General features: G+C 46.9%; 1 protein-coding gene across 1 annotated transcript in view; it reads right to left on the bottom strand.

The window, feature by feature from the left end:
- LOC140384840 (tubulin polymerization-promoting protein family member 3-like) overlaps positions 1-23,396 on the bottom strand; it is a 31,792-nt gene extending 8,396 nt beyond the window's left edge. Inside the window, exons 1-3 of the mRNA XM_072466798.1 lie at positions 23,310-23,396; positions 12,386-12,607; positions 450-603 (exon numbers count right to left, since the gene is read on the bottom strand). Coding sequence (XP_072322899.1) covers positions 450-603; positions 12,386-12,576 — 345 coding nt within the window. The 5' untranslated portion in view covers positions 12,577-12,607; positions 23,310-23,396. The remainder of the gene's footprint in view (positions 1-449; positions 604-12,385; positions 12,608-23,309) is intronic.
- Positions 23,397-25,095: the final 1,699 nt, after the last annotated feature.

The following is a 25,095-nucleotide window of genomic DNA, read 5'->3' as shown; positions in this document are numbered from 1 at the left end:
GGTCTGTGTAATAGTGAGCTCTCGTCTCTAGCTCTAGCATAGTTAGTAGTCTAATAAAGCCTTCTTTACAGTTTAATCTCTAAGTGTCATTATTGAGGGTACCTCAACCTGCATATCCATGAGTGTGAGTGTGTGTGTGTGTCTGTGTTTAAATGCATGCTTGAGTATGTTCTCAGTGAGTGTATGCATATGTTCTAAGACAATGCAGTGAGATAATCCATGAGGTGGCTGTACCACTTCCTCAGTCTGACTGAAATGTACCAGAATTTGCCTTGTTCAGTTTGATTCAAGTCAAGACAAGTTTGGCGTCCAGGAATTTTCGAATAAAGTTTAGCAACTTAATACAGCTGAAGATGCAGAAAGGAAACTGATGAAACCTTAATGAAAAGTTTAAATATAAATGATGTAATTCTAGAGCTGAGTTTTGGATTCAGATTCAACATGCTTACCGTTACTCCTGCATTAGTTGGATCTCTCCCAGCAATCAGGGCATAAATCGATGAGAGTGCCTCCTCTTTACTTTTACCTTTGAATCTCTTTGGAGCGAGTTCCTGCAGAGCCATTTTAAACTCTTCGAAGGTGATAACTCGAGCTGACTTGGACCTAAAATTAAAACATGATTAACCCCGTCTATTCAACTTGTAAATAATACACCCTGGGCTAGCTTTATTTTTACCACTAGCACGCAACCTGTGGCACATTTTAGGTATCCTGTAGGCCTGGATTTTAGTTTGGAGGTGTTTTTCATTACCAGGGTGCTGTTCCGAAAGTTTGGAATTCCAGAATTATGGGTTACCCGAACATTCTTTAGATTTTAATTGCGGGCGTCTTTAATTTTCTTTTTTTCTCAGCTTTCAGGCCACAACCAGCCTGTACAGAGGTCTAGTGGGCAAGAAATCTGACAGTATATGGCCACACCTGAGCCTAGCTGAGAGAATGTGAGTCCGGTTGTGAAAGGTTGTGAGGATTGGTCCAAGAATTCCGCTCAGGGAGCTGGGTGCCTGATGTTGGAGGAAGAGCAGGCAGATTTCAGAGGACCTTTATTAGGTAGCTTGTTGGGCCTGGAGGAGACCCTTCACTTCCTCCTGGCTCACAAACAATGTTGTAAAGGCATTCCAAATGTTGCTCACTTCCTTTTTGAAAGATTCCCTAACGTTAGTCCTAAAATTACCTTTAATTAGTCAAAACCTTTCTCCCCTTGTTCTACCCTCACAGTTTAATGTAAAGTACTATTCAAACTTTTTGACTTGCTATTTTATGTACTTTGTTATGACCTGCTTAGGAGCTGTGAGGTGACTCCTCCCTTAGTCCCACTCCTGGGTTGGTTATGACAGAGATTGAATTTAAAAGAAATGTGATATAGCCAATTCAATATGTATTTAATGGTGTACTGTCATGGGTAAAAATTCAGCTAACCTTGAATTAATAAGAAAGGGATTAGTTTTATTACAAAACTCACTCAGGGAAAGATACAAAAATTATTTACAAAAGGGTTTAAAATGTGCAAATATGTCCAACCTCCCACCATAGTAAAAAGCACACACAACTTCCCCAGGCATGCACAAAAAGCAATACAACCTTAACAGTGTGTCAGATGTTAAAACATGGCCAAGGAAAGAAGGCAAAGTCAGAAGGATTATTCATGGGTGGTCCAAATGCTTGTCCACGGCTGGAGATTCACTTTCCATGGTTTTTTTAAAAAATACCCTTTTGTTATGGAATGTGGGCATCACTGGGAAGGCCAACATTTGTTGCCCATTCCTAACTGTCCTTGAATTGAGTGGATTGCTAATACATTGCAGTTAAGAGTCAACCATATTGTTGTGGGTCAATAGTCACATGTAGGCCAGACCAGGTAAGGATGGCAGATTTCATTCCCTAAAGGACATTAATGAAGCAGATGGGTTTTTACAACAATTGACAAGGGTGTCATGGTCACCACTACTGAAACAACTGTTTAGAATCATACAATCATTGAATTTACAGTGCAGAAGGAGGCCACTCGATCAATCGAGACTGCACCGGCCCTTACAAAGCCCACATATCTACCCTATCCCCGTAACCCAATAACCCCCACTTAACATTTTTTGGACACTAAGGGCAATTTAGAATGGCCAATCCACCTAATCTGCACATCTTTGGACTGTGGAAGGAAACCAAAGCACTCGGAGGAAACCCACACATACACGGGGAGAATGTGCAGACACGGCACAGACAGTGACCCAGCCGGGAATCGATAATTCTATCTTTTTATTAATTGAATTTAAATTCCACCAGCTGCCATGAACCTCCTCTGGATTGCTTCCAATGTGAGTACATCCCTGCTTCGAACATGAAGACCAAAACTGAACAGCAGTACTCTATATGGTCTCACCAATGCCCTGAACAGTTGTAGCAAGGCTTTCCTACTTTTAAATGTGATCTCCCTTGCAATAAAGGCCAGCATTCCATTTCCTAATTACTTGCTATACCTGCATGCTAACTTTTTGTGATTAATGTTTGAGGACACCAAGATTTCTCTGTACCACAGCATTCTGCAGCCTTTCTCCCTTAAAATAATATTATGCTTTCCTATTCCTCCTGCCATATTGGACAACCTCACATTTTGCCCCATTATAGTCCACCTACCACACTTTTGTCTGTTCACTTAACCTATCTATATCCCTTTGCAGTCTCTTTGTATCCTCCTCACAGCTTGCTTTCCTACCTATCTTTGTATCATCAGAAGATTTGGCTATGTTACAGTCAGTCCCTTCATCCAAGTCATTAATATAGATTGTAAATAGTTGAAGCCAGTGCACTTCATGGGTTACAGTTTGCCAAGTTGAAAAGGCACATTATCCCAAATGTGTTTGCTTTTAGTTTACCAATCCTCTATCCATGCTAATATATTACCCCCAACACATTGAGCTCCAATCTTGGGTTGTAACATTTTATGTGGCACATTACTGAATGCCTTTTATAAATCCAAATATACTACATTTATTGTTTTTCCTTTATCCACCTTATTTGTTGCATCCTCATGGAACTCCAATAAATACAATTTCTGTTTCTGTCTGACTAATTTATGATTTTCTAAATATCCTGCTACTACTTCCTTAAAAATAGATTCTAGCATTTTCTCAACAACAGATGTTAGACTAACTTGTCGATATTTTCCTGATTTCTGACTCTCTCTTTTCTTGAATAATGGCATTAAATACGCAATTTTCCAATCTTTTGGACCTAAGAATCTAGGGAATTTTGAAAGATTACAACAAATATACCCACTAACTCTGCAGTTAACAACAAAGAAATGTACAGCACAGGAACAGGCCCTTCGGCCCTCCAAGCCCGTGCCGACCATACTGCCCGACTAAACTACAATCTTCTACACTTCCTGGGTCCGTATCCTTCTATTCCCATCCTATTCATATATTTGTCAAGATGCCCCTTAAATGTCCCTATCGTCCCTGCCTCCACTACCTCCTCCGGTAGTGAGTTCCAGGCACCCACTACCCTCTGCGTAAAAAACTTGCCTCGTACATCTACTCTAAACTTTGCCCCTCTCACCTTAAACCTATGCCCCCTAGTAATTGACCCCTCTACCCTGGGGAAAAGCCTCTGACTATCCACTCTGTCTATGCCCCTCATAATTTTGTATACCTCTATCAGGTCGCCCCTCAACCTCCTTCGTTCCAGTGAGAACAAACCGAGTTTATTCAATCGCTCCTCATAGCTTATGCCCTCCATACCAGGCAACATTCTGGTAAATCTCTTCTGCACCCTCTCTAAAGCCTCCACATCCTTCTGGTAGTGTGGCGACCAGAATTGAACACTATACTCCAAGTGTGGCCTAACTAAGGTTCTATACAGCTGCAACATGACTTGCCAATTCTTATACTCAATGCCCCGGCCAATGAAGGCAAGCATGCCGTATGCCTTCTTGACTACCTTCTCCACCTGTGTAGCCCCTTTCAGTGATCTGAGGACCTGTACTCCTAGATCTCTTTGACTTTCAATACTCTTGAGGGTTCTACCATTCACTGTATATTCCCTACCTGCATTAGCCCTTCCAAAATGCATTACCTCACATTTGTCCAGGTTAAACTCCATCTGCCATCTCTCCGCCCAAGTCTCCAGACAATCTAAATCCTGCTGTATCCTCAGACAGTCCTCATCGCTATCCGCAATTCCACCAACCTTTGTGTCGTCTGCAAACTTACTAATCAGACCAGTTACATTTTCCTCCAAATCATTTATATATACTACAAAGAGCAAAGGTCCCAGCACTGATCCCTGTGGAACACCACTGGCCACAGCCCTCCAATTAGAAAAGCATCCCTCCATTGCTACCCTCTGCCTTCTATGGCCTAGCCAGTTCTGTATCCACCTTGCCAGTTCACCCCTGATCCCGTGTGACTTCACCTTTTGTACTAGTCTACCATGAGGGACCTTGTCAAAGGCCTTACTGAAGTCCATATAGACAACATCTACTGCCCTACCTGCATCAATCATCTTAGTGACCTCCTCGAAAAACTCTATCAAGTTAGTGAGACACGACCTCCCCTTCACAAAACCGTGCTGCCTCTCACTAATACGTCCATTTGCTTCCAAATGGGAGTAGATCCTGTCTCGAAGAATTCTCTCCAGTAATTTCCCTACCACTGAAGTAAGGCTCACCGGCCTGTAGTTCCCGGGATTATCCCTGCCACCCTTCTTAAACAGAGGAACAACATTGGCTATTCTCCAGTCCTCCGGGACATCCCCTGAAGACAGCGAGGATCCAAAGATTTCTGTCAAGGCCTCAGCAATTTCCTCTCCAGCCTCCTTCAGTATTCTGGGGTAGATCCCATCCGGCCCTGGGGACTTATCTACCTTAATATTTTTTAAGACACCCAATACCTCGTCTTTTTGGATCACAATGTGACCCAGGCTATCTACACCCCCTTCTCCAGACTCAACATCTACCAATTCCTTCTCTTTGGTGAATACTGATGCAAAGTATTCATTTAGTACCTCGCCCATTTCCTCTGGCTCCACACATAGATTCCCTTGCCTATCCTTCAGTGGGCCAACCCTTTCCCTGGCTACCCTCTTGCTTTTTATGTAAGTGTAAAAAGCCTTGGGATTTTCCTTAACCCTATTTGCCAATGACTTTTCATGACCCCTTCTAGCCCTCCTGACTCCTTGCTTAAGTTCCTTCCTACTTTCCTTATATGCCACACAGGCTTCGTCTGTTCCCAGCCTTTTAGCCCTGACAAATGCCTCCTTTTTCTTTTTGACGAGGCCTACAATATCACTCGTCATCCAAGGTTCCCGAAAATTGCCGTATTTATCTTTCTTCCTCACAGGAACATGCCTGTCCTGTATTCCTTTCAACTGACACTTGAAAGCCTCCCACATGTCAGATGTTGATTTGCCCTCAAACATCCGCCCCCAATCTATGTTCTTCAGTTCCCGCCTAATATTGTTATAATTAGCCTTCCCCCAATTTAGCACATTCATCCTCGGACCACTCTTATCCTTGTCCACCAGTACTTTAAAACTTACTGAATTGTGGTCACTGTTACCGAAATGCTCCCCTACTGAAACATCTACCACCTGGCCGGGCTCATTCCCCAATACCAGGTCCAGTACCGCCCCTTCCCTAGTTGGACTGTTTACATATTGTTTTGAGAAGCCCTCCTGGATGCTCCTTCCAAACTCTGCCCCGTCTAAGCCCCTGGCACTAAGTGAGTCCCAGTCAATATTGGGGAAGTTGAAGTCTCCCATCACCACAACCCTGTTGTTTTTACTCTTTTCCAAAATCTGTCTACCTATCTGCTCCTCTATCTCCCGCTGGCTGTTGGGAGGCCTGTAGTATACCCCCAACATTGTGACTGCACCCTTCTTATTCCTGATCTCTACCCATATAGCCTCACTGCCCTCTGAGGTGTCCTCTCGCTGTATAGCTGTGATACTCTCCTGAACAAGTAGCGCAACTCCGCCTCCCCTTTTACATCCCCCTCTATCCCGCCTGAAACATCTAAATCCTGGAACGTTTAGCTGCCAATCCTGCCCTTCCCTCAACCAGGTCTCTGTAATGGCAACAACATCATAGTTCCAAGTAGTAATCCAAGCTCTAAGTTCATCTGCCTTACCCGTAATGCTCCTTGCATTAAAACATATGCACTTCAGGCCACCAGACCCGCTGTGTTCAGCAACTTCTCCCCGTCTGCTCTGCCTCAGAGCCACACTGTCCCTATTCCCTAGTTCTCCCTCAATGCTCTCACCTTCTGACCTATTGCTCCCGTGCCCACCCCCCTGCCATACTAGTTTAAACCCTCCCGTGTGACACTAGCAAATCTCGCGGCCAGGATATTTATGCCTCTCCGGTTTAGATGCAACCCGTCCATCTTATACAGGTCACACCTGCCCCGGAAGAGCTCCCAGTGGTCCAGATAACAGAAACCCTCCCTCCTACACCAGCTGTTTAGCCACGTGTTTGTCTGCTCTATCTTCCTATTTCTAGCCTCACTGGCACGTGGCACAGGGAGTAATCCCGAGATTACAACCCTCGAGGTCCTGTCTTTTAACTTTCTGCCTAGCTCCCTGAACTCCTGCTGCAGGACCTCATGCCCCTTCCTGCCTGTGTCGTTAGTACCAATATGTACAACGACCTCTGCCTGTTTGCCCTCCCCCTTCAGGATTCCCTCTACCTGTTCGGAGACATCCTGGACCCTGGCACCAGGGAGGCAACATACCATCCTGGAGTCTCTTTCACGTCCACAGAAGCGCCTATCTGTGCCCCTGACTATAGAGTCCCCTATAACTATTACTCTTCTGCGCTTTGACCCTCCCTTCTGAACATCAGAGCCAGCCGTGGTGCCACTGCTCTGGCTGCTGCTGTTTTCCCCTGATAGGCTATCCCCCCCGACAGTATCCAAAGGGGTATATCTGTTCGAGAGGGGGACAACCACAGGGGATTCCTGCACTGACTGGTTGCCCTTTCTGGTGGTCACCCATTTCTCTGCCTGCACCTTGGGTGTGACCACACTTACATAACTGCGATCTATGACGCTTTCCGCCACCTGCATGCTCCTAAGTGCATCCAATTGCTGCTCCAACCGAACCATGCGGTCTGTGAGGAGCTGCAGTTGGGTGCACTTTCTGCAGATGAAGCCATCCGGGACGCTGGAAGCCTCCCGGACCTGCCACATCTCACAGTCAGAGCACAGCACCCCTCTAACTGACATTGCGTCAATTAATTAAAATTAAAATTTGTCTTTTTTTTTTTTTAAATACTTTTTTTTTTAAATTACAAAGTTACTGTCAACTATCTGTTTCCTAGCACTAGATTTCTAATAGAAATGCGATAGCTAACTATAATATTCTCCGATCTCTGGCTTAGATATCCTCTAAATTATAATTAAGTTATTATGTTTAATTAGTTCCCAAATACTCAAAAAAATTTAGGTTAGAATCCCAACCAGCCACTCAGGTCACAGCTTTTCTGTGATGTCACTTCAGTTTCCCCCCGACACACACAATTTGAAAAAAAAGGTATAAAAGTAAAAATCACTTGCTTACCTTCTGAGATGTTCTCAGGTTCTCTCGCTGACAGAGACTGCTCCTCCACCTCCAATCCTTGACCTGCACAATGCTAATAATATAATAATATAATATGGCACTTACCTTACACCAATGGGTCTTATTATTAGGTTAGAGGAGGAGGGTGGGTGGGAGACACTACACGTGTAGTGTCTCGGGTTTCCTCTCCACCAGAATTTATTGGTTGGGGGGGGGACTTGCCAGAGGTCGAACTTCCGGTTCCCGCCGAAATCCAAAGGGCTGCTCCTGTAAAGGTAAGTGGTTTTAAACTCACTACTCACCTCCAAGAAGGCCCCTGCGCACCGCTGCCGCCGAAATCCAAAGGGCTGCTCCTGTAAAGGTAAGTGGTTTTAAACTCACTACTCACCTCCAAGAAGGCCCCTGCGCACCGCTGCCGCCGAAATCCAAAGGGCTGCTCCTGTAAAGGTAAGGTTTTTAAACACACTACTCACCTCCCAGAAGGCCCCTGCGCACCGCTGCCGCCGAAATCCAAAGGGCTGCTCCTGTAAAGGTAAGTGGTTTTAAAGTCGCTACTCACCTCCCAGAAGGCCCCTGCGCACCGCTGCCGCCGAAATCCAAAGGGCTGCTCCTGTAAAGGTAAGGTTTTTAAACACACTACTCACCTCCCAGAAGGCCCCTGCGCACCGCTGCCGCCGAAATCCAAAGGGCTGCTCCTGTAAAGGTAAGTGGTTTTAAACACACTACTCACCTCCCAGAAGGTCCCTGCGCACCGCTGCCGCCGAAATCCAAAGGGCTGCTCCTGTAAAGGTAAGTGGTTTTAAACTCACTACTCACCTCCCAGAAGGCCCCTGCGCACCGCTGCCGCCGAAATCCAAAGGGCTGCTCCTGTAAAGGTAAGGTTTTTAAACACACTACTCACCTCCCAGAAGGCCCCTGCGCACCGCTGCCGCCGAAATCCAAAGGGCTGCTCCTGTAAAGGTAAGTGGTTTTAAACTCACTACTCACCTCCAAGAAGGCCCCTGCGCACCGCAGTTAAGTATTGTAAGATCCTAGGTTGCAGGCTGGCAGTCCATGGGACCTGTCAGCCTTTAATCCCATTAATTCCACTAGTACATTTTCTCTAGTGATGGTGATTGTTTTAAGCCCCTCCCTCCCTTTTGCCTCAAATCAAATTAGTCAGGCATGATTTGTATTTAAGAAAGTAGATCTGAGAAAAAATCAAAAATTCCTTATCTCTTGGGTGTAAAAACGACAGACAGTATCACATACTGCAACGGCTACGGATTTGACAACTTCCAGACACCAGTACTAAAGACATGTGCTGCATAAATAGCAGCATCCCTAGCTGAACTATTTCAGTCCAGCTATAGCACTGGCATCGAGCTGGCAATGTGGAAAATTGCGCACGTATGTCCTGTCTACTAAAATCACTAAATTCAATGTGGCCAATTACCGTCTTGTTATGTGGTATGGCATACTTCTGGTGTTGTCCAGAGACTTTTGGCGTTGTTAAGAATAAGAAGGTATTTATTAATAAAGAGCAATTTGGTACAGGAGGTTTGAAGCTCTGGGCTGCCTTGAAGCAACAGCTTCAGTCCATACATGGCTTCCAGATATATTCTATCTGAGAGAGAACTTCACCCTCTGGGGTGATCATTCACTCTCGGTTCGCATTGGTCCCTCAAGTCAGGTGACCCTCTTCTGCTGTACTGTCCTAAAGAGACAGACACCATGATCAATACACGTCTCATCCATCTACTCTCAATTTACAGTAAAGTGATGGAAAGTATCAACAGCCCTATCAAGCAGCGCTTACTCAGCAATAACCTGCCCAATGATACTCAGTTTGTATTCTGCCAGAGCCACTCAGATCCTAACATCATCCCAGCCTTGCTCCAAACATGGACGAAAGAGCTGAACTCCAGAGGTGAGGTGAGCATGACTGCCCTTGACATCAAGGCAGAATTTAACAGAATGTTGCCTCAAGGATCTCCAGGAAAACCGGTCAATGAGAACCTTGGGGATAAATCTCGATGGCTGGAGTCAAACCTAACACAAAGAATAATGGTTGTGATTGCTGGAGGCTAATCATCTCAGACCCAGGATATCGCAGCAGGAGTTTCTCAAGGCATCATCCTAGGCCCAACCACATTCAGCTTCTTCATCAATAATCATTACTCCATCAAGTGCAGAAGTGGGGATGTTCCCTAACAAGTGCACAGTTGTCAGTTCCATTTGCGATTCTTCAGATAATGAAGCACTCCGTGCTCATCTGCAGTAAGACCTGGACAACATTCAGGCTGGTAAGTAACAAATCACATTTGTTCCATACAAATGTCAGGCAATGACTATCTCAAACAAGAGACATGCAAACTCCCTGTTTGCATTCAATGGCAGTATCAGAATCAATTCCCCCTCCATCAACATCCTGGGGTCATCACTGATGAGAAACCAAACTGGACCAGCCACATAAATACTGTTGGCTCTAGAAGCAGGCCAGAGGCTGTGGTGAAAAGCTGTGGAATTCTGTGGTGATTGATCCAACTCCTAACTCCCCAAGTGTTTTCTACTATCTACAAGGCAGAAGTCAGGAGGGTGATGGAATACTCTTCTTTTGCCTTGATGAACTCCAACAACACTCAAGAAGCTAACACCATCCAGGACAAAGCAGCCCACTTGATCCATCGCCATAAACACACACTGTCTCTACCACCAGCACACAGTGATAGCAGTGTGTACTATCTAGAGCTAGCACTGCAGCAACTTGCCAAAGGTTTCTTCTACAACACCTCCAAAATGTCTGGGAGGACAGTGACCCACCACCTGCAAATTCCCGACCAAGTCACACACCGTCTTGTCTTGAAAATACATCATCTCCTTCATTATTGTTACTTCAAAATCCCTCCCTAACATCACTGTGCAGTTCTTCAAGAAAGTGACTTCGCACTACCTAATTTAGGGTGGACAATTAATTTTGGCCTTGTCAACAAGAAAAGTGTTAAGGGCATTCAGAACATCATTGGCTATTCAGCTTTATGTTAAAGTGATAGATGGTTGAGCTTTCAGAGGTTGGTTTTTATTACTTGCCTTATTAAATTATTATTAATTCCTTCTTGTGTTCTTTTCAGATGTGTGACCAGTGGCTTAAAGACAGTTTGTTGGAAGGCAATCAGCTCAGACCAAGGATATCGCTCAGAGTACCATAGGGTGGTGTCCTACTCCCAACCATCCTCAGATGCTTTAACAATGATCTTCCCTCCATTAAAAGGTCAGAAGTGACAATGTTCACTGATGATCACAGTGTTTAGTTTCATTCACAGCTACTCAAACAATGATGCATTCTATGCCCAGACAACATTCCGACACAGACAACATTCAGGCTTGGGCTGATAAATAGTAAATAACATTTGCACCACACAAGTGCCAGGCAATGATTATCGAACAAGAGAGAGTCTTACCATTTCCCTTGACATTCAATCGGATTACCATTGCTAAATTCCGCACCATCAATATCCAGGGGTCATCATTGACCAGACTGGCCACGTGGCTACTGGGCATTCTGCAGCAATTGACTCGCCTCCTGACTCCCCATTGCCTTTCCAACATCTATGAAGCACAACCAAGAAATATGATGGAATATTCTTAAATTGCCCAGTTGACTGTGGCTTCAGCAATACTCAATAAGCTCAACACTTGGGCAGCACGATGGCACAGTGGTTAGCACTGCTGCCTCACAGCACCAGAGACCTGGGTTCAATTCCAGCCTTAGGTGACTGTCTTTGTGGAGGTTGCACATTCTCCCCGTGTTTGCTTGGGTTTCCTCCGGGTGCTCCGGTTTCCTCCCACAGTCCAAAGATGTGCAGGTGGATTGGCCATGATCAATTGTCCTTTAGTGTCCAAAGGTTCGGTGGGGTTGTGGGGTTGCAGGGCTAGGGCAGGGGAGTGGGCCTGGGTACTGTGCTCTTTCAGAGGGTCGATGGGCCGAATGGCCTCCTTCTGCACTGTATCCCACTTGATAGACACCATATCCATCACCTTAAATATTTACTCCCTCCATCATTATTGCACTGTGAATGCAGTGAGTACTGTACAAGATGCACTGCAGTAACTCAACATGCCTTCTTCAATAGTATTTCCTAAACACACAACCACTACTACCTAGAAGGTCAAAGGCAGAAGACACATTAGAACACCACCATCTGCAAATTGCTCTGTAAGTCACACATCATTCTGACTTGGCAATATATTATCACTCCTTTATAATCTCTGGAACTTCCTACGAGACAGCACTGCAGTGGTCCAGGAATGCATCTTGCCACCATCTTTTCATGGGCAGTTAGGGATGGAAAATGAATACTATCTTTGCTGCAATACCCAATGAGATAGCACTTCCACAGTATTGCACAGAAGTGCCAGGCTAGATTATGTCAAGCCTCCAGAATGGGGCTTTAACCAACCACCTTCTGAATCAGAGATGAGAGTACTATCATATAATTGAACCAAACACTATTTCTGTGTAAATGTGATAGCTATATCTATTTCTCACCATCTTCGATCACTATCTATAATCACTTCTCCCCATCTGACAATTAAAGTTTAAAAAACATGATGCTACATAGCTTGCAGTTAGATTGCTACTGCACTCTGCTCTTCAGTATATTCAGTGACCTGTATAAGGGAGGAACAGTCATCATTATCTTCCTGATAGCCTCGCTGAAATTGGAAATGACCAGTTCATGTCCAGCGCACAGCTGCATCAATAACCTGGGTCACTGAGCTGGCTTACAAAACTATCTTCTATGAAGGCATAGATTAGAGAAAATCATATTGTTAGTCAATACCTGGTACCTACTTTACTTTTGAAAAGAGAATGTCCACATCAGTTGAAGTGACTGTTTTGCCATCGATGACTTTGCAATCCTTGCAGATTTTGGACCAATTTTTCCCATTCATTTCATGACCAGTGGCGCTGGTATCCCCATGCATTGCAAACCTTCGAAATGACTCATGCAGAGTTTCCATATCGTTTGATGTTCCTGCCATTTTTGAGGTCCCACAATTTGGTCAAATTATCCTGTGTAGAATATGAAGAAAGGGTTTAATGTTTAAGCAATAAGTTCCATTTTAAGATGGGGAGAAGTGATTATAGATAGTGATTGAAGATGGTGAGAAATAGTTATGGCTATCACATTGACACAGAAATAGTGTTTGGTTCAATTGTATGATAGTACTCGCATCTCTGATTCAGAAGGTTGTAGGTTAAAGCCCCATTCTGGAGGCTTAATGAAAATAGTCTAGTCTGGCACTTCTATGCAATACTGTGGAAGTGCTAGCTTGTTGGAGGTTTCAGATGAGACATGAAGACAAAGCCTTGTCTGCTCTCTGTGTGGATGCATTACTTTTGAAAAAAAGTGGGAGGTTCGCCCTTTGTTCTAGCCAACATATATCCACCAGAATTTACAGCCATTTATTTAATTGCTACTTGTGAGACTTTGCTCAATGTGGATATCCTGCCATGTTCCCTCCATTACAGCAGTGACCACACTTAAAAAGTACTTCATGGGGCTGTAAATCCCTTTGGAACATCCTGACATTGAGAAAGCTGCAAGTCTTTCCTTTTTTCTTTTAGAATATTTAATTCATTCTTAATTCAGATAATATAATAACATCTGGAGTGGGCTGCACTATTAGAAGTAGAACTGTTGGGGCCTGTTACATGTGATACAATTCACTTTAATCACAGACTTAATCAAGGCCATGGATAAAAGAGCTGAATATGTGAGGAGTAGCAGGCCATGATATTGAGTCAACACTCATAGAACATAGAGCATTGAACAGTACAGCACAGTACAGGCCCTTCAGCCCACGATGTTGTGCTGACCATTTATCCTAATCGAAGATCAATCTAACCTGCACCCCTTCAATTTAATGCTGTCCATCTGCTTGTCTAAGAGTCGCTTAAATGTCCCTAATGACTCTTGTCATAATATACACCAGTATATCATGGTGTAGACAAACACTGATGGACACACAGTGGGACCAATCAACACACACAACACCGCAGCCAATCACCAGTTAGAGCACACACACTATAAAGACAGGGGGCATCAGATTTCCCGCTGATTCGAGCTGCAGCTAGCTAGGAGGACAGAGCTCACAGCCTGCAGCACAGACATTCACCATGTGCTGAGAGCAGCGACTGGTTAGGACAAGGCAAAGGTCTTTAGTTAAAGCTAGTATCGTGTTAACCCACAGTCAGAGTGTGTTAAACAGTTAATGATTCAATAAAATAGTGTTGCACTATTTCAAGTGTTGGTGACCTGTATGTGTTCCATAGATCCAGAGCACCCAACACAACATGATACCAGGAGTTGAGGGATATTAGCGCTTCTTAGACCTACCTGCAAGTGATCTGCCTTCCTCCAATATTCCGTCATCCTGCAACATGGACAACATCAGCCCGCCGCCGCCGCTCCGCATCGCTGGCAACCTCGGGGCCAACTGGAAGATATTTAAACAGCGCTTCCAGCTCTTCCTTGAGGCCACAGACAGGGAGGTCGCCTCGGATACCAGGAAGATTGCTCTTCTCCTCTCCACGGCCGGAGACCATGCCATCCACATTTTCAACTCTCTCACCTTTGTGGATGATGAAGATAAAACAAAGTTCAAGACGATCCTCCTCAAGTTTGACACTCACTGCAACATAGAGGTGAATGAAAGTTTTGAGCGCTACGTGTTCCAACAGCATTTGTAGGGTAAGGATGAACCTTTCCACTCCTTTCTCACGCACCTCCGTATCCTTGCGCAGTCTTGCAGCTACGGGCTCGCCTCCGACTCCATGATACGCGACCAGATCGTTTTTGGCGTTCAGTCGCACCCCCTACGACAGCAGCTCCTCAAAGTAAAGCAGCTCACCCTAGCAACCGCCATCGAGACCTGTGTCTTACACAAAAGCGCCACGAGTCGGTATTCCCACACCCAAGCGGCTGAAACGGCGCAGCAAGGTCCCCACGAGGCGGAACGGGTCCAAGCGATTGGGCAACTCCAGGGCCTCAGCCTGGATGAGGGCGGCCATTTTGTGCGCTTTTCGCGGACTGCCACCCTTGTGCGCACCAAACGAGGGGACAGCGACATCGAAGAGCGTAATGTGCAGGCGCGCACCATGCACGACCGCACCGCACATGTGCGGTGGTGTAGCGAACATGCTGACGCTACGTGTGCGGCAACTGTGGCTCCGCCCGTTTAAAACGGCAATGCCCTGCCAAATCTCGACAGTGCCTAAGATGTGGCAGACTTGGCCACTATGCTGCCTTCTGCCGAGCAGCTCAGCCGGCCAATTCATATCACTTCAGCCAGCCTCGCAGGAATGTCCAGGCAATTCAACCCACGGTCACCGAGTCCGATGCGGACCTCCCACACAGCAGTGACACCGAGGACCCAAAGGCACCTTTTTAAGTCGGTGTTGTGACAAAAACAGGCTGTCCCCGAAGCAAAGACACCAGCCGCTGTCGGTATACAGCATCGATCCAGACAATGAGTGGTGTGCCACCCTGATGGTCAACCGGTCCCAAATACGATTCCGCCTGGACACTGGTGCCTCCGCCAATCTCATTGCGCGGTCTGACTTCCAAAGCCTTCGTGTCAAACCAGCCATCCTCCCATCAGCCTGCCAGCTATTGGATTACAATGGCAATGTCATTGCTGCTAGCGGCTCGTGCCAACTTGAAGTGACGCACAGGTCACGCAAAGCCATCCTTCCCTTTGAAATCGTGGGCTCCTCGAAAGCCTCCCTGCTTGGCGCGCAGGCATGCAAGCTGTTGAACCTAGTTCAGAGAGTTCACTCTCTCTCTCCTGATGACATGTCTGCCTTTCAGGACACTGACTTCAGGGCGCAACTCGACGCCATTATCAACCAGCACCACAACGTCTTCGAAGGCATGGACACGCTCCCATACACCTACAAGATCTTACTGAAACAGAATGCCACGCCTGTGGTGCACGCACCTCGCAGGGTCCCAGCACCCCTTAAGGACCACCTCAAGCAGCAGCTGCAGGACCTCCAGGACCAAGGAGTGATCTCCAGAGTCACGGAACCAACCGACTGGGTCAGTTCCATGGTATGTGTAAAAAAGCCTTCCTGCGAATTGAGAATTTGCATTGATCCCAAGGATCTAAACCCCATATCATGAGGGAGCATTATCCAATTCCCAAGCACGAAGAGATCACATGCGAAATGGCTCGCGCCAAGCTCTTCACCAAACTCAACGCCTCAAAAGGATTCTGGAAAATCTGGCTCGACAAATCCAGCAGGAAACTGTGTACATTCAATAACCCTTTGGCAGATATTGGTACAGAATGCCGTTTGGGATCATATCTGCTTCAGAAGTGTTCCATAGGATCATGGAACAAATGATGGAAGGCATTGAAGGTGTTCACGTATATGTCGACGACATAATCATTTGGTCCACCACCCCGCAGGAGCATGTCAGTCGCCTCCAGCACATGTTCAAACGCATACGTGAGCAGGGCCTACGCCTCAACAGGGCCAAATGCTCTTTTGGTCAGACGGAACTCAAGTTCCTCGGGGATCACATCTCCCAGTTGGGTGTGCGGCCGGATGCGGACAATGTGGCTGCTATCACAGCCATGAAAACGCCAGAGGACAAGAAGGCGGTCCACCGATTTCTGGACATGGTCAACTTTTTAGGGAAGTTCATCCCTAACCTCGCCTCTCATACCACGGCTCTCAGGAACCTGGCCAGGAAGACGACAGACTTCCAATGGCTCCCTGCCCACGAGCGCGAATGGAGAGAACTCAAAACAAAACTGACCACGGCCCCGGTCTTAGTTTTCTTTGATCCAGCGAAAGAGACAAAGATTTTGACCGATGCCAGCCAATCCGGCATTGGGGCATTGCTCCTGCAACGCGATGAGGCCTCATCATGGGCCCCCGTTGCATATGCGTCACGTGCCATGACCCCCCACGGAACAGCGCTACGCGCAGATAGAAAAGGAGTGCCAGGGCCTTCTGACCGGTGTAGTTAAGTTTCACGATTATGTGTACGGACTTCCTCAATTCACCGTCGAAACCGACCATCGCCATCTGGTCAATATAATACAGAAAGACTTGAACTACATGACGCCTCACCTCCAGCGTATTCTTCTCAAGCTCCGGCGATATGACTTCCAGCTGGTATACACCCCAGGCAAAGATCTCATCATTGCTGACGCTCTCTCCAGGGCCGTCAACACTCCATGTGACCCAGCGGGATTTGTCTGCCAGATTGATGCCCATGTGGCCTTCGTGGCCTCCAATCTACCTGCCATGGATGAATGACTCGTCCAAATTCGCCGCGAGACGGCGGCTGACCCTTTGCTACAGCGTGTCATGCGCCACCTAACAGACGGGTGGCTCAAGGGCCAATGCCCTCAGTTCTATAATGTCAGAGATGATCTGGCGGTAGTAGATGGGGTTCTTCTAAAGCTGGACCGCATTGGCATCCCACATAGCATGCGCCAGCTCGTCCTGGAACAGCTACACGAGGGCCACCTTGACGTGGAAAAGTGCCGCTGACAGGCCCGAGAGGCAGTGTACTGGCCCGGCATTAATGAGGACATAGCCAACACAGTGCTCAACTGCCCCACTTGTCAGCACTTCCAGCCGCCCCAACCACGTGAGACCCTGCAGCCCCATGAGTTTGTCACGTCACCTTGGACCAAGGTGGGCATCGACCTGTTCCACACGCTGGGTAGAGACTATGTCCTGATTGTGGACTACTTTTCAAATTACCCGGAGGTGATACGGTTGCACGACATCACATCGTCTGCAGTCATCCGTGCCTGTAAGGACACCTTTGCTCGACACGGCATCCCACTCACGGTTATGTCGGACAATGGCCCCTGCTTCGCAAACCAGGAATGGTCCAACTTTGCCAGGCGGTACAATTTTGCACATGTGACATCCAGTCCCCTGTACCCCCAATCCAACAGCAAAGCGGAGAAGGGCGTCCACATAGTCAAACGGCTCCTCTGCAAGGCTGCCGATGCTGGGTCCGATTTCTACCTCGCCTTGCTGGCCTATCGCTCCGCCCCACTGTCCACTAGCCTGTCACCAGCCCAGTTGCTCATGGGTCGCACCATGAGGACGACGGTGCCGTCCATTCATGTCCCAGACCTCGACCACGTTCCAGTCCTTCGCCGGATGCAGCTGTCTCGTGCACAGCACAAGGCGGCTCATGACCCCCGTGCAGCTGATCTCCCTGCTCTGGCTCCAGATGACAACGTCCGCATCCATCTTCCGGATGGGGGCTGGTCTGCAACGGCTGTGGTCCTTTGGCAGGTGGCCCCCCGCTCGTTCCTGGTTCATCTACCGGATGGCTCCATTCTACGCCGCAATCGACGCGCCCTTCATCTCGTTCCGCGCTCGCTACGTGATCCTCCACTGTCGCCTTGCCCTCCTGCTGACCCTGCCATGGACTATGCAGAGATCCCGGTCACTCTGCATCCTCCTCACTCTGATGCAGTCCAGCCCGCTCCTCAGCCGGCGGCTCCCGACCCACCCTTGAGGCGGTCAACCAGAATTTGTCGCCCACCTCAGAGACTTAATTTGTGAGCTTTGTGGACTTATGGACTTTCTGATTTGTTCTGTTCTTCTGTTTGATCGTTTACATGGTTTGTATATAGTGTTCATCTCGTTATTCTTGTGACATACTGTTTTTCTGCACCAGGCACCTTCCCATGTAAATACCTTAGTTCTCATGTACATAGTCCTGTAAATATTTTGCACACACGTAGTCAAGGACATTCTCACCATACACTATTTATTGCCACACAGGTACATTCTTTTATAAAAGGGGGGATGTCATAATATACACCAGTATATCATGGTGCAGACACACACACTGATGGACACACAGTGGGACCAATCAACACACACAACACCGCAGCCAATCACCAGTTAGAGCACACGCACTATAAAGACAGGGGGCATCAGAGTTCCTGCTCATTCGAGCTGCAGCTAGCTAGGAGGACAGAGCTCACAGCCTGCAGCACAGACATTCACCATGTGCTGAGTGCATCGACTGGTTAGGACAAGGCAAAGGTCTTTAGTTAAAGCTAGTATCGTGTTAACCCACAGTCAGAGTATGTTACAACAGTTAATGATTCAATAAAATAGTGGTGCACTATTTCAAGTGTTGGTGACCTCTATGTGTTCCACGAATCCAGAGCACCCAACACAACAACTCTGACTCCACCACCTCTGCTGGCAGTGCATTCCACACACCCACCACTCTCTGTGTAAAGAACCTACCTCTGACATCTCCCCTATACCTTCAATCCTCCAATCACCTTAAAATTATGTCCCCTCGTGACAGCCATTTCCACCCTGGGGAAATGTCTCTGGCTATCCACTCCATCCATGCCTTTCATCACCTTGTACACCTCTATCGAGTCACCTCTCTGCCTTCTTCGCTCTAGTGAGAAAAGCCCTAGCTCCCTCAACCTTTCTTCATAAAACATGCCCTCCAGTCCAGGCAGAATCCTGGTAAATCTCCTCTGTACCCTCTCCAAAGCATCCACGTCACTCCTACAATGAGGCGACCAGAACTGGGCACAATATTCCAAGTGTGGTCTAACTAGGGTTTTATAAAGCTGCAGCAAAACCTCGCAGCTCTTAAACTCAATCCCCCTGTTAATGAAAGCCAACACACCATATGCCTTCTTAACAACCCTATCAACCTGGGTGGCAACTTTGAGGGATCTATGTAGTGGACCCCAAGATCTCTCTGTTCCTCCACACTTCCAAGAATCCTGCTTTAAACCTGTATTCAGCATTCAAATTTGACCTTCCAAAATGATTGGGGCAGCATGGTAGCATTGTGGATAGCACAATTGCTTCACAGCTCCAGGGTCCCAGGTTCGATTCCGGCTTGGGTCACTGTCTGTGCGGAGTCTGCGCGTTCTCCCCGTGTGTGCGTGGGTTTCCTCCGGGTGCTCCGGTTTCCTCCCACAGTCCAAAGATGTGCAGGTTAGGTGGATTGGCCATAATAAATTGCCCTTAGTGTCCAAAATTGCCCTTAGTGTCCAAAATTGCCCTTAGTGTTGGGTGGGGTTACTGGGTTATGGGGATAGGGTGGATGTGTTGACCTTGGGTAGGGTGCTCTTTCCAAGAGCTGGTGCAGACTCGATGGGCCGAATGGCTTACTTCTGCACTGTTAATTCTATGATCTATGATTCACTTCACATTTATCAAGGTTGAACTCCATCTGCCACTTCTCAGCCCAGCTCTGCATCCTATCAATGTCCTGTTGTAACCTGCAACGACCCTCAACACTATCTATAACTCCCCCAACATTCATGTCATTGGCAAACTTATTAACCCGCCCTTCCACTTCCTCATCCAAGTCATATATAAAAACCACAAAGAGCAGAGGTCCCAGAACAGATCCTTGAGGGACACCACTGGTCACCGACCTCCAGGCGGAATACGTTCCACTCACTGCCTTTTTTCGGCCAGCCAATTCTGTATCCAGACAGCCAAATTCCCCTGTATCCCATTCCCCTAACTTTCTGAATAAGCCTACCATGGGGAACCTTATCAAATGCCTTACTGAAATCCATATACACCACATCTACTGCCCGATCTTCATCAATGTATCTCGTCACATCCTCAAAGAATTCAATGAGGCTTGTGAGGCATGACCTGCCCCTCACAAAGCCATGCTGACTATCTTTAATCAAATTATGTTTTTCTAAATAATCATAAATCCTATCTCTCAGAATCCTTTCCAATATTTTGCTCACCACAGACGTAAGACTGATGGGTCTGTAATTCCCCGGGATTTCCCAATTCCCTTTGTTGAACAGGGGAACAACATTCGCCTCCCTCCAATCATCCGGTACTACTCCAGTGGAGAGTGAGGATGCAAAGATAATCGCCAATGGCGCAGCAACCTCCTCCCTCGCTTCCCATAGTAACCTTGGGTATATCCCGTCAGGCCCAGGGGACTTATCTATCCTGATGCTTTTCAACATTTCCAGCACATCCTCCTTTATATTTTTATCCTGTTCGAGTCTATTAATCTGTTTCACACTGTTCTTATGAGCAACAAGGTCCCTCTCTATTGTGAATACTGAAGCAAAATATTCATTTAGGGCCTCCCCTACTTCCTCAGACTCTAGGCACAAGTTCCCTCCACTATCCCTGATCGGCCCTACTCTCACTCTGATCATTCTCTTATTTCTCACATAAGTGTAGAACGCCTTGGGGTTTTCCCTAATCCTTCCCGCCAGGGCTTTTTCATGCCACCTTCTAGCTCTCCTCAGTCCATTTTTGAGTTCCTTCCTGGCTACTTTGTAACCCTCTAGAGCCGAGTCAGATCCATCCATGCTTCCTCAACCTTACGTGAGCTTTCTTCTTCCTCTTGACTAGAAGCTCCACTTCTCTTGTCATCCAAGGCTCCTTCACCTTACCATACCTTCCTCGTCTCTGTGGGACAAAACTATCCAGCACTCGCAGCAAGTGCTCCTTAAACAACCCCCACATTACTGTTGTGCATTTCCCCAAGAACATTTGTTCCCACTTTATGCTCCTCAGCTCCTGTCTAATAGCGGTATAATTTTCCCTCCCCCAATTAAATACCTTCCCATACTGTGTGTTCCTAAACCTCTCCATGACTATGGTAAAGGTCAAGGAGTTGTGGTCACTGTCACCGAAATGCTCTCCCACCGAGACATCTGACACCTGGCCTGATTCGTTGCCAAGCACCAAGTCCAATATGGCCTCCCCCCTAGTCGGCATATCTACACATTGAGTGAGGAATCCTTCCTGTACACACCTGACAAAATCTGCTCCATCCAAACTATTTGCACTAAGGAGGTTCCAGTCAATACCAGGGAAGTTGAAGTCACCCATGATAACAACGCTGTTACTTCTGCATTTTTACAAGATCTTCCACCCAATCTGTTCCTCTATCTCTCTGCTGCTATTGGGGGGTCTATAGAAAACTCCCAATAAAGTGACTGCTCCTTTCTTGTTTCTGACTTCCACTGATACTGACTCAGTAGACAAACCCTCCTCAGCTACCTCCTTTTCTGCACTCTCTAATTAACAGTGCCACTTCCCCTCCTCTTTTACCTACCTCCCTATTCTTCTGAAAACAATTGAACCCCGGAACATATAACAACCATTCCTGCCCCTGTGAAATCCATGCCTCCATAATGGCTACAACATTGTAGTTCCAAGTACTGATCCATGCTCTAAGTTCATCTCCCTTATCACTAGCACTCCTTGCATTGAAACAGACGCACTTTAACTCATTCCACTGAGTGCAACTTTGCCCTATCAACTATCTATCCTTCCTCACAGACTTGCTGCATACTATTTCTGCCTGTTCAACAGCTACCCTATCCTCTGATCCATAGCTCTGGTTCCCATCCCCCTGCCAAACTAGTTTCATCCCTCCCAAAGAACTAGCAAACCCAGGATATTGGTGCCCCTCCAGTTTAGGTGCAATCGTCCTTCATGTACACGTCCCACCTTCCCCAGAAGGCAACCCAATGATCCACATATGTGAAGCCTTCCCTCCTGCGCCAGCCCTGTAGCCACGTGTTCAGCTGCACTCGCTCTCTGCTCCTTGCCTCACTTGCTCGTGGCACCAGTAGCAATCCTGAGATTACTACTCTGCTTGTCCTGCTCTTTAGCTTCCAACCTAACTCCCTAAAATCACTTTTTAGATCTTCATCCCTTTTCTTAGCTATGTGGTTAAGAATATGGCTGGTAAATCTCGTAAGAGGCCTTTCGCAAGATTTGCCCGGCTTGCCACTCCTCGGGAGATCTAACGGGATCTCGTGAGATGTCGTGATTCGGATCCCACCCATATTTATGTGTGCAGTTTGGCACACTTAAAAAAGTCACTGCCAGAGTTAACCAGCATCCGGGATCTAACGCCCTCGCCGAGGAGACCCCACTGTTCTCCGCAAACGGGCACCAGGTGGAACGGCACTTGGGGAGGTCTCCCATGCAATCAGAAGCCCCCATGTGATCAGCCTCAGGGGAGGGTGGCAACCTTGCACTGTTGATGTCACCCAGGCATATTGGCAGTGCCAGCCTGGCATCCTGGCAGTGCCACCCGGACACCCTGGCAGTGTCACCCAGGTCCCACCCTGGAACTGCCAGGGTGTCCAAGTGGCACTGCCAACCTGGCCCAGGAGTGCCCAGCCCTCTTGAGGTGGGGTGCAGGTGGCTCGCGGACTTCCCAACAGGGTGTTGGGGGGAAAGGGGGGTCGCGTTGGTGGGATAAAGAGATCAGGCTGTCATTTAAAAATGAAGGTAAGTGCGGATTGGCGGGGCCTTCCCTGCCGAGGCCGAAAAAAATAAGAGTCTCTTCCGATAGCGGGGTCGTTCCCGGCGCTACAAGCGCCAAGAAACACCCTGCTAAACCCGCCCGCAATGGGACTCTGCTTTCATTTCATTAAATCGTGCCCCATCTCCCTGGATCATTAGTCCAGGTCCCTGAATTACAAGCCCAATAACACAACCATTGTGATATCATACTCCTTACACATAAATATGCTTAAGAAAAGTAATGTATTGGGGAAAAAACTGATTCCTGCATAAATATGGCTTCTTTGCTTATGATCTCTTGCAGTTCTGTGTTGTAATAGAAATGTCAAACACTATCATAGTGAGGGAAAAGGTACATGTAATTTAAAACTTTAATTTTAAAACAGATAAACCAGAATCAGTCTTTTTTAACTGCTCTGAGGTGGCTCACCTAATGTCCTAAAGCGTCTACAGAAAGGTCCCCTTCCTCCCTCGATGTTTTAAAGGGCAGCATTCATGTTACAAGTACTACTGTGGTCATGGCAACACCTAATATGACATCAAAGCAGTGTAATATGTAAACATGTCTACTGTCATCATTGAATTATATCAAATTTCAGTACTGAAAGCTGATTTGCTGTCAGGTATTCCCATAAATATGATGATGCCATTTTCACACAATAATCTTCCACACTGCATGATTTTGACATCATCATGTAGCAGCTAATTTATTCATATTTCAATATCAATGTGCTCTAGTCATGTCATTAAACCATCTATGAGAAGCCAAATGCACTGACGTCGGTATTATTGTAAATGAGACTGAGTCTTTTAGTTTCATTGACTTTCAAAAATGTTATTCTCTCGCTTAGCTGATAAACACACGTCCAATCCAGGGTCTACAGTACAGGGGTAGAAGCTGATAAGGTCGATGAGGAAAGGATGAACAGCTATTTTTTTTAGTCTTGAAAATAGAAGGCTGAATAGTGACCTAATTGGGGTCTTTAAAATTATGTAAAATTTTGACCCAGCACACAAAGAAAGGGAAAGATTTGATTAGGCTCAATATTAAGCTAGGGGATAGGCGGGGAGTGCTGTGATTCACAAATGCCCTGTGCCCTACCCCCTTGAGGAAGGTAACACTCAAATGTCATGCTGACCGCTTATCTGCATGATTGCAGCATGCAGCCCAGGGTGAGATGACTGCTAACTGGCATCTCACACACCTAGCCTGCCCCTCTGAAAGGCAATCTGCCACTGAAGCAGGAGGTGCAGTATTCTATTTGAACCATCTCATGTAAGCTTTGGTAGCAGGTCGAGGACAGTGAGAAAGCATTTTGGATGCCTTGGTCATGGGGGGTGAAAGGAGGGGACATAAGTTTCATGTCAATCATGTTTCCACAGGGAGCCAGCAGGCCCAAGAGACAGACCCTGAAAAGGGAATGGGATTGTGTGGTCAGAGGGGTGAACTCCTGAACTCTGGCCCAAGGACCTGGCTGCAGTGCCTATAAAACGTCAATGACCACACAAAGATAATCAAGGTCAGTGAATGCACCTTCCAGGACATCTCATACTTTCACCAAGCTCAACATCTTGCAATGCTCAATGCAGCACATTTTGCATTAACTAATTAATTCAATCAAAATATGCCATAAGACATGTTATTTTGCCCCACGCGTCTGGCACATAGATAACAACACAAGATTAAATCTCAAGGTGCGTACAAGCGCGGGAGTCCGCGAAAAGCACGCAAAATGGCTGCCCTCATCCAGGCTGAGGCCCTGGAGGTGCTCGATCACTTGGACACGTTCTGCCTCGTGGGGACCTTGCCGCGCCGTTTAAGCCGCTTGTATATGGGAATACCGACTCGTGGCGTTTTCATGTAAGACACAGGTCTCGATGGCGGTCGCTAGGGTGAGTTGCTTTACTTTGAGGAGCTGCTGGCATAGGGGGTCCGACTGAACACCGAAAATGATCTGGTCGCGTATCATGGAGTCTGAGGTGGGCCCGCAGCTGCAAGATTGCGCAAGGATGCGGAGGTGCATGAGAAAGGATTGGAAAGGTTCATCCTTACCCTGCAAACGCTGCTGGAACACGTAGCGCTCAAAACTTTCATTCAGCTCTACGCTGCAGTGAGTGTCAAACTTGAGGAGGACCGTCTTGAACTTCGCCTTATCTTCGTCATCTGCAAAGGTGAGAGAGTTGAAAATGTGGATGGCATGGTCCCTGGCCGTGGA

Source organism: Scyliorhinus torazame, chromosome 10 (assembly GCF_047496885.1).
Source record: "Scyliorhinus torazame isolate Kashiwa2021f chromosome 10, sScyTor2.1, whole genome shotgun sequence".
In the NCBI taxonomy this organism is placed as follows: Eukaryota; Metazoa; Chordata; class Chondrichthyes; order Carcharhiniformes; family Scyliorhinidae; genus Scyliorhinus; species Scyliorhinus torazame.
This window is presented reverse-complemented; position numbering and strand designations above follow the sequence as displayed.